This window comes from Girardinichthys multiradiatus, chromosome 4 (genome assembly GCF_021462225.1).
Source record: "Girardinichthys multiradiatus isolate DD_20200921_A chromosome 4, DD_fGirMul_XY1, whole genome shotgun sequence".
In the NCBI taxonomy this organism is placed as follows: Eukaryota; Metazoa; Chordata; class Actinopteri; order Cyprinodontiformes; family Goodeidae; genus Girardinichthys; species Girardinichthys multiradiatus.
Window position 1 is genome coordinate 42,235,016 of NC_061797.1, and position 9,458 is coordinate 42,244,473.

Genomic DNA, 9,458 nt, shown 5'->3' on the forward strand with positions numbered 1-9,458 from the left:
ATAGACGTTTGTGGGTGAGTTGATAGTTTTTAGGAGAAAAGGAGTTTAACTCGGATTTTTGAATGGCCCGGGACATCAGGATTCCCCAAAATAGGCTTACATATGTTTTGTTACTTTCTCTTAGTACATCTGCATCCTGATCACATTTTTCCAGCGGTGTGAGGGGATCCATTTTCTGAGGCACCATGTCCTTTACACAAGTAGCTTCTGATAACAGCTGCTCAGATTTGAAATCTTCCACCTGTGAGAGCTCGGCTGGCTTCTCCTTTGGTGCGAAGACAGTGTCTGAAGGTGTCACTTCTAAATGCTCAGTCTCTGGGACAAAGTCTTCAACTAGTGTGGTGTATGAAAACTGCTGCTGAGGCTGAAGATTTTCCCTATCGGGGTCCTCTGTGGAGTCCTCCTCTGCAACGAAACATTCCCTCGGTGTTTTGTTGTAAATTTGTGGCTGAATTAGATTATTTGCTAGGGGAATTTCAGATATCTCATCATCAGATACGTCCATGCATGCAGCATCTAAAGGTTCATCCTCTTGGCCATTTTCTTCCAATGATACAATTTCTGTAAACTGCTGCTGTGGATTACATGGTTTCACATAAATGATTCCAGAAAGATTAACTGTAGATTTAAAGTTTTTCACATATGTAGCCTCTGAGCATTCAACCCCTGGCATAATTTCCTGGGATGCGATGTGCATAAACTGCTCCTGTGGTTTCATTTGGATGATGTCAACATCATTTTTGCTGGATTTCACCTGGATGAATTCATCACCATTTTTGTCATTTTCTGAGCTCTTTACAGATCCAACTTCTGAAAATGTATCCCCTGGAATGGATTCTCCTATACCTGAGTTAGGTTTTGACTGCCAATCAGTCTTCAAGTCTTCTAGGATGTCTTTTTGCAAATTCTCAGTATCTGCATTCTCTGGCAAGTAATCGAGTGGCATTACCGATTTTTTGAGGATGTATTTACTGATAAACTTTTTGATTGTTCTCATTACCCCTTTCTTCTTTGATTTTTGCTTGAATTTCTCTTCGGTCTGAGCAGATGGCGGGGACTTCGTGTGCAGATTTGTCCTAGTGAAGTCCCAGACGAGAGGGGGAATAAACTCCTTTGCTGTATTCTGCAGCTGGTGTTTGTCCAATGTAATTACGAGTTCTTTAATCATGACCATACACTCACAAACCATTATATCCATTTTGTACAAGTCAGAGATCTGCTTCACGTAACTCTCTGTAAGATCATCTGGGTCACAACAAAGGTAAGATCTGATTGTGTCTATTACATGACTCACAACTAAATTGTTGAAGCCCTCTGAGCTATTGGATGTGATCTCTACTGGAACTCCCAGTACCTCTGCAAAGATTTCTGGGACTGTCTTTCCCAATTTTGCTGTCACATCCGCCAGTGTCAAATACTCGCTCTGGTGGTTATACAGGATTGTACTCGTAAGGAGCTCTGTCACATCACATAGAAGCTCTGCCAGCTGGCATTTTGTTTCCATGTCTGGACTTCCAGACATCAAGTTTCTCCAACGGTCTTCTGTAAGACTTTTGAAGAAACTAGCAACTTCTTGTTTCAGAGTGTTCACAGAAATAACTGAGCTCTCTTTAAACTCTGAACAGATTCCTTCAGCCATGTCTGCTGCTGACGGGTTAAAAAAGGAATAAGCAAGTCTATTGAAAAATGCAAACCAACAACACCGTCCACACTGTGACTAGCAAACCAACAACACTGTGACTAGCAAACCAACAACACTGTGACTAGCAAACCAACAACACTGTGACTAGCACACCAACAACGCTGTCCACACTGTGGCTAGAAGTCAGTGAAGCTAGACTTTTAGAACCGCTGTGACGTCACAATGGATGAAAGACTTTATGACGCTGAGGTAACTTTGGAATAGTTTTCAAAGAAGAAACTTCAAAACAAAAGGTTTAAACACGTTGATGTGGTGTAACAGCGCCATCAAGTGGCCGACTTTGAATTTAGCAGCTGCAGCAACATTCTAACATTATACAGTCATATTCAAATGTATGTTCCGATATGACGGGGTTGTGGGATTAAAAGTACCCTTTAAGCAGATATAAAACTTAGTCTCATTAATCCCACATTCCTGTATTTTTTCTTTTTTTTTTTGTATGTGCGCGGAGGAGAAGCCGATTTTCGCTCTCAGAATAAATCTTTTTCAAACAACATCGCAAATGTAAAGACTTGCTATAGTGATTGGTTTTGTAACGGGCCTATTTTCCTGTTTTTCCAACCTGTTTGGGAAATAAGACATGCAAAAATAGCTTTATATTCTTAACAGGAGAAACAGACATATACAATTGAATCCTAACCTAAAATTGTTAACGCAGATGAGGCCACTTCTTCAGCTTTAGGCAAGTGTTGGTATATATATTTAAATGTCCACAAGTGTACCTCAGCAGAGTTCATACTTTCAAAATAAAGGTTTGAGTAATTAAACGTTATTTAAAAGATGTATAATTATGACAGTATTTACTTTCATTTTTCATTTCTTGTGTGCTACAGTCCACCATTGAAAAGTTTAAACTATCATAGTTAGTTGACGACTAGACCGTTACATTTGATTGGTTAAACTGCACAACAGCTCTACCACAGACCAATCAGATTGTCTATACGTGAAAATTAGCACCGCCCACTAACACTGGCGTAACTGGATATTAATACCAAAATAATTAGATATACTTTAACATTTTAAATTATTTCAAAATGTAATCATTAGTATATATACGTACATATATATAAATATACATATAGATACACACTCTCACCGGCCACTTATTAGGTACACCTAATAATACAGTGAAAATGAGGCTCAGTATTGTGTGTGACCTCCACGTGCCTGTATGACCTCCCTACAACGCCTGGGCATGCTCCTGATGAGACAGCAGAGGGATCTCCTGAGGGATCTCCTCCCAGACCTGGACTAAAGAATCTGCCAACTCCTGGACAATCTGTGGTGTAATGTGACGTTGGTGGATGCAGCGAGACATGATGTCCCAGATGTGCCCAACCGGATTCAGGTCTGGGGAACAAGCGGGCCAGTCCATAGCTTCAATGTCTTCATCTTGCAGGAACTGCTGACACACTCCAGCCACATGAGGTCTTGCATTGTCTTGCATTAGGAGGAACCCAGGGCCAACTGCACCAGCATATGGTCTCACAAGGGGTCTGAGGATCTCATCTCGGTACCTAATGCCAGTCAGGCTTCCTCTGGCAAGCACATGGAGGGCCGTGCAGCCCTCCAAAGAAATGCCACCCCACACCATTACTGACCCACTGCCAAACCGGTCATGCTGAAGGATGTTGCAGGCAGCAGATTGCTCTCCATGGTGTCTCCACACTCTGTGATGTCAGTCACATGTGCTCAGTGTGAACCTGCTTTCATCTGTGAAGAGCACAGCGCCCCAGTGGCGAATTTGCCAATCCTGGTGTTCTCTGGCAAATGCCAAGCGTCTTGCACGGTGTTGGGCTGTGAGCACAACCCCCATTTGTGGACGTCGGGCCCTCATACCATCCTCATGGAGTCGGTTTCTAACCGTTTGTGCAGACACATGCACATTTGTGGCCTGCTGGAGGTCATTTTGCAGGGCTCTGGCAGTGCTCCTCCTGTTCCTCCTTGCACAAATGCAGAGGTAGCGGTCTTGCTGCTGGGTTGTTGCCCTCCTACAGCCTCCTCCACGTCTCCTGGTGTACTGGCCTGTCTCCTGGTAGCCCCTCCAGGCTCTGGACACTACGCTGACAGACACAGCAAACCTTCTTGCCACAGCTCACATCCATCCTGGATGAGCTGTACTACCTGACCCACTTGTGTGGGTTGTAAAGTCCGTCTCATGCTACCACGAGTGTGAAAGCATCACCAACATTCAAAAGTGACCAAAACATCAACCAGAAAGCATAGGTACTGAGAAGTGGTCTGTGGTCCCCATCGGCAGAACCACTCCTTTATTGAGTGTGTCTTGCTAATCGTCAAAGATTTCCCCCTGTTGTCTATTCCATTTGCACAACAGCAGGTGAAATTGATTGTCAATCAGTGTTGCTTCCTAAGTGGACAGTTTGATTTCACAGAAGTTTGATTTATTTGGAGTTGTTGGCCTTTTTGCCTTCACTCTGCAGTCCACCTCACCCCAAACCATCTCGATTGGGTTCAGGTCCGGTGACTGTGGAGGCCAGGTCATCTGGCGCAGCACCCCATCACTCTCCTTCTTGGTCAAATAGCCCTTACACAGCCTGGAGGTGTGTTTGGGGTCATTGTCCTGTTGAAAATAAATGATGGTCCAACTAAACACAAACCAGATGGAATAGCATGCTGCTACAAGATGCTGTGGTAGCCATGCTGGTTCAGTATGCCTTCAATTTTGAATAAATCCCCAACAGTGTCACCAGCAAAGCACCCCCACACCATCACACCTCCTCCTCCATGCTTCACGGTGGGAACCAGGCATGTAGAGTCCATCCGTTCACCTCTTCTGCACCGCACAAAGACACGGTGGTTGGAACCAAAGATCTCAAACTCATCAGACCAAAGCACAGATTTCCACTGGTCTAATGTCCATTCCTTGTGTTCTTTAGCCCAAACAAGTCTCTTCTGCTTGTTGCCTGTCCTCAGCAGTGGTTTCCTAGCAGCTATTTTACCATGAAGGCCTGATTCACACAGTCTCCTCTTAACAGTTGTTCTAGAGATGTTTCTGCTGCTAGAACTCTGTGTGGCATTGACCTGTTCTCTAAGCTGAGCTGCTGTTAACCTGCGATTTCTGAGGCTGGTGACTCGGATGAACTTATTGTCCGCAGCAGAGGTCACTCTTGGTCTTCCTTTCCTGGGGCGGTCCTCATGTGAGCCAGTTTCTTTGTAGTGCTTGATGGTTTTTGCGACTGCACTTGGGGACACTTTCAAAGTTTTCCCAATTGTTCGGACTGACTGACCTTCATTTCTTAAAGTAATGATGGCCACTCGTTTTTCTTTACTTAGCTGCTTTTTTCTTGCCATAATACAAATGCTAACAGTCTATTCAGTAGGACTATCAGCTGTGTACTGTATCCACATCCTGCACAACACAACTGATGGTTCCAACCCCATTTATAAGGCTGGAAATCCCACTTATTAAATCTGACAGGGCACACCTGTGACGTGAAAACCATTTCAGGTGACTACCTCTTGAAGCTCATCAACAGAATGCCAAGAGTGTGCGTAGCAGTAATCAGAGCAAAAGGTGGCTACTTTGAAGAACCTAGAATATAAGACATATTTTCAGTTGTTTCACACTTTTTTGTTCAGTATATAATTCCACATGTGTTAATTCATAGTTTTGATGCCTTCAGTGTGAAGCTACAATATTCATAGTCATGAAAATAAAGAAAACTCTTTGAATGAGATGAATGAGAAGGTGTGTCCAAATTTTGGTCTGTACTGTATATACAGGGGTTGGACAATGAAACTGAAACACCTGTCATTTTAGGTTTCATGGCTAAATTGGACCTGCCTGGTAGCCAGTCTTCATTGATTGCACATTGCACCAGTAAGAGCAGAGTGTGAAGGTTCAATTAGCAGGGTAAGAGCACAGTTTTGCTCAAAATATTGAAATGCACAAAACATTATGGGTGACATTCCAGAGTTCAAAAGAGGACAAATTGTTGGTGCACGTCTTGCTGGCGCATCTGTGACCAAGACAGCAAGTCTTTGTGATGTATCAAGAGCCACGGTATCCAGGGTTATGTCAGCATACCACCAAGAAGGACGAACCACATCCAACAGGATTAACTGTGGACACAAGAGGAAGCTGTCTGAAAGGGATGTTCGGGTACTAACCCGGATTGTATCCAAAAAACATAAAATCACAGCTGCCCAAATCAAGGCAGAATTAAATGTGCACCTCAACTCTCCTGTTTCCACCAGAACTGTCCGTCGGGAGCTCCACAGGGTCAATATACACGGCCGGGCTGCTATAGCCAAACCTTTGGTCACTCGTGCCAATGCCAAACGTCGGTTTCAATGGTGCAAGGAGCACAAATCTTGGGCTGTGGACAATGTGAAACATGTATTGTTCTCTGATGAGTCCGGTGACTCCTCGTCTGCAAAACAGCAACACTTTAGTAACAATAAGTCATCCATCTGTCAGACCATTTCAGCAAATATATGTGCCAAACAGTGCCACTTAGACCCATTTTAAATTAAAGGGGAGCAGAGCAATGCGAAGAGTGTCACATAAGCAAATCTTCACTTCTGTTTTTAAAAATATATAAAACATTTTACTTCAAATTGTATCCCCTTTTTTTAAATAATCATTTGTGTTGCATTTTCTGCATTATAAAGCAAATTGTATTAGACATTACACATGCTAACATTAGTTTATACAATTATTTCCCAACAGATGGACTGATCTGTACCGTCAACTACGCAGAACCGTTCGGCCTCGTCGTCGTGTTTGCTCCAATCCAATAAAGCCTCTCGTGTCTCTTCACTAAAAACAAAAGCAGCAGTTCAGTCTCAAAGGATCTGACCCAGAATTAAGGTTGTCAGTTTTCAGTACTAAACCAGGAGTAAGTGCCGTGTGTTATTGATGGAGGTTGTTAAAAACTGACGTTTAGTCATAAATTAACAGCTTTTTAGAAAGGACAGATTTTACATGCAGATAACAGAAGGAACTAAAGCACAGGTAAGCCCATAATGAGTTAATTTGGTTCTGACTCACCTCAGAGAGACATCTACAGCTCCGAGATGTTTCTCCTTCTCACATTCATCCAGCTGCTCCTCATTTGCCTCTGCAGAATACTAAATGCAGATGGAAAATTTATTATTGATGAAGAAAAGAACATTTTTGTTTTTGGTTATCGCATGAAAGACCATCCTTGTTATTTCATTTCATTTTAGTAAAAGAAATATCCTCAGTAGTTTTGTAATTTATTGTTGTCCCCACATCAACTTTTAACTACGGTCACATCAACTTTTAAACTCAGAACTAAAGGAACAGCAGTAAGTCAGGCAACCCCAGCAGTGTTCTGGACGGACTCACCTTCTCATGTGGAGAGGATCGGATTCCCTCAGGAACCTCGTTCTGGGAGCAGATACAGATTTGATCAGGTTCATGTGAATTATTTGCCACTTAGACCCATTTTAACAAGTAATTGGCATCTAGAAGATGATAACTGGGAAACATTTTTAATATGACTTCAAAGTTTCTATGTGTCTTAATGGTCTGATAGGGGAAGATCCCTACTGGGGGTTGTTCTATGTTGCTTCCAAGCAAGTAGCACAGATAAATAGCTTAGAACCTGCTTTAAATTAAACCTTTAGGCACTATCTTTCAAGCAGTCTGTCACAAAGACATTTGTTCTAATTCCTTGAGAAGCATCTGTAGAAAAAACAAATAATAACAGAATGCATATGAAGTTGAAACTCACAGGTGAGCAGGGCTTCACTGCACAGTCTCTTAGACCACAGTGACTGATGGCCGTCCAAAAAGGACACGGTTTGTTCAGGTTCACCTGTAAGACAAATCACCAGAACCCCTGTGAGACAGATTGTTTTATCCAAGCATCTGTGAGTGACAAGTCAGGCTGTATTACCTTGTAGAACCTGAAGTAGTCAGACTCCAGAAGAGTTTGAAGTTTGGGGAAAAGCTGCTCGTTGTTGAAACCGTCAATGGTCTCGACATCGCAGGCACAGTCGTCCAGTTCACCTGTGACCTGAGGAAGAAACTTTTATCTTATTTGATTCATAAAGTTCTCACCTTAATGTAAAAAGCAGAGTGTCTGACACTGGGAGCTAATTGGATGGATGGGTGGAGTGGGTGAATGAGTAAGTAAGTATACTGGACCAAGCACCACACCCTGTGGTACGCCATAACTACCTCCGGTGCAAAGAACAGATTCAGACAATTAGAATATAAGCCTGCATAATGCTAGTATCTTCATACTTACAGCATGATAAAGCCTCCGTAAAATAATACTGTACCTGACAATGCAGCACTCCAATGTGAACATAAGTGGCATTCATAAAATAAACAGAGGTCATAACAATATTGTCAGTAACTCTCGGCTCTAAAACCTCACTGAAGCTCGTCAGACAAGATATTTATATGTAAAAGAAATCACAAGATGGATATGCACCTTCAGAGTATTGGTATTATTTTCATTAGACTTTCCAGTTTAAATGCCAGTTTAATTTCCTCCTCATTAGTTTACCTTTTCAGTTGATCCGGAATAGCACTTTCCACTCTGTGTTCGGTTTACAGTTTTATGAACACAAAGAAACTCTGAATGTAGAAGTTTTTATACATTGTTGACGAAATAAGTGACTCCACAAAGACCAGAGGAAGTAAACATGGCCCCATACCTGTCAAAAACAAGATCTAGAAATGATTCGGGCAGGAATGAGGCGGAATATCGCTCACCTGACAGAAGCACTTGCCGTGCGCAGATCCGGACATCTGGAGGAGGAGGAGCAAGAAGACCACCGGCGCCATCACGACCTCTCTGGGGGTTTTCTCTCTGTTCGTTATTTAACGTTGTCAAGATGGAGCCCTTCTCAGTCCGCGCGTTTTGCTAGAAATGAGGAAAAAGCTTCAATCCCTCAGCAGCTGCAGCTGTGTGGAGGCGGATATCTCATGTGAGGTGTCATTTCCTGATATTTTCTCATTTCCAATCCGCTACGTGCCGTACGTGACGTCCAGCTGATGCAGTCATAGACTCACTTCACGTCTTCATCACCGAATGTAATGGAAAGAACTTTTGGTGCAACAACCACAGTCCGTGGTCCTCACAGAAGACCCAATAATGTGCGCCTAAAAACCTATTTTCAGTTTAATCAACGTCTGTCACGTCTCCATAATGTCGTGCCCCAAGTCAGCCACACAGGGGCAATAGAGGACACACGTCTATTACCGCTTGATTAGTGTTTTTAGTTTATCAAAACTTTTTATAATTTTACGCTATATTGTATAAACCTTTTTCTCGTATTTAGGAAAACCATGCCATAAGCCATCAGATAATTGGATTCCAGCTCAAGCGTCAGATGTACAGTTTTTACGAGATATTTGTCATACACTTTGTTGAAAGCAATCCTGTTATAAATGCTCAACCTGAAAAAGTATGTACATGTATAATAGAAGAAAAATTAAATAATTTTTTTACAATTAAGGAAAGGAAGTGGTTCCTGAATGCTTGAGGCTCGTGGGCCATATTGTGGGTCTGTGAAGAGAATTTAAATAACTCAATGAAGATATGCCATTTAATTGCACAACGATACTTAAAAAAATAAAAGGTCAACTACTAAACAGAACATTCTAAGCCAAAAGTGGGCTCTGGCTTTGAAATTTGTTGGATGGGTGCAAAAACTTGTTATCACTCATGTAAAAACCTTGGGTTGCAAGGCACCTGCACTATGCCTTCCTCCCTGTGTGTGTGAGATCATTGTTATCTCTGTGAGAACCAGC

The 9,458-nt window shown here is 42.4% G+C and overlaps 1 protein-coding gene across 1 annotated transcript; it reads right to left on the reverse strand.

Moving 5' to 3' along the window:
• Positions 1-1,631: 1,631 nt before the first annotated feature.
• LOC124866631 (ERO1-like protein alpha) lies at positions 1,632-9,123 on the reverse strand. Its single transcript, XM_047362508.1, has 8 exons — positions 8,418-9,123; positions 7,591-7,710; positions 7,426-7,509; positions 7,038-7,079; positions 6,717-6,796; positions 6,412-6,485; positions 6,051-6,096; positions 1,632-1,647 (listed from the first exon to the last, which is right to left on the reverse strand). The coding sequence occupies exons 1-8, from the start codon at positions 8,487-8,489 to the stop codon at positions 1,632-1,634; spliced, it is 534 nt and encodes a 177-aa protein (XP_047218464.1). The 5' UTR covers positions 8,490-9,123.
• Positions 9,124-9,458: the final 335 nt, after the last annotated feature.

Bases quoted from the DNA above. Each gene is read 5' to 3' on its own strand.
- LOC124866631 (XM_047362508.1), bottom strand. From the start codon at position 8,489: ATGGCGCCGGTGGTCTTCTTGCTCCTCCTCCTCCAGATGTCCGGATCT. The intron at 6,486-6,716 runs GTGAGTCAGAAC...TTTTGTTTTTAG, and splicing joins GCTGTAGATGTCTCTCTGAG to TGAAGAGACACGAGAGGCTT. The intron at 6,097-6,411 runs GTACAGATCAGT...GCTGTTTTGCAG, and splicing joins ACGGTTCTGCGTAGTTGACG to ACGAGGAGTCACCGGACTCA.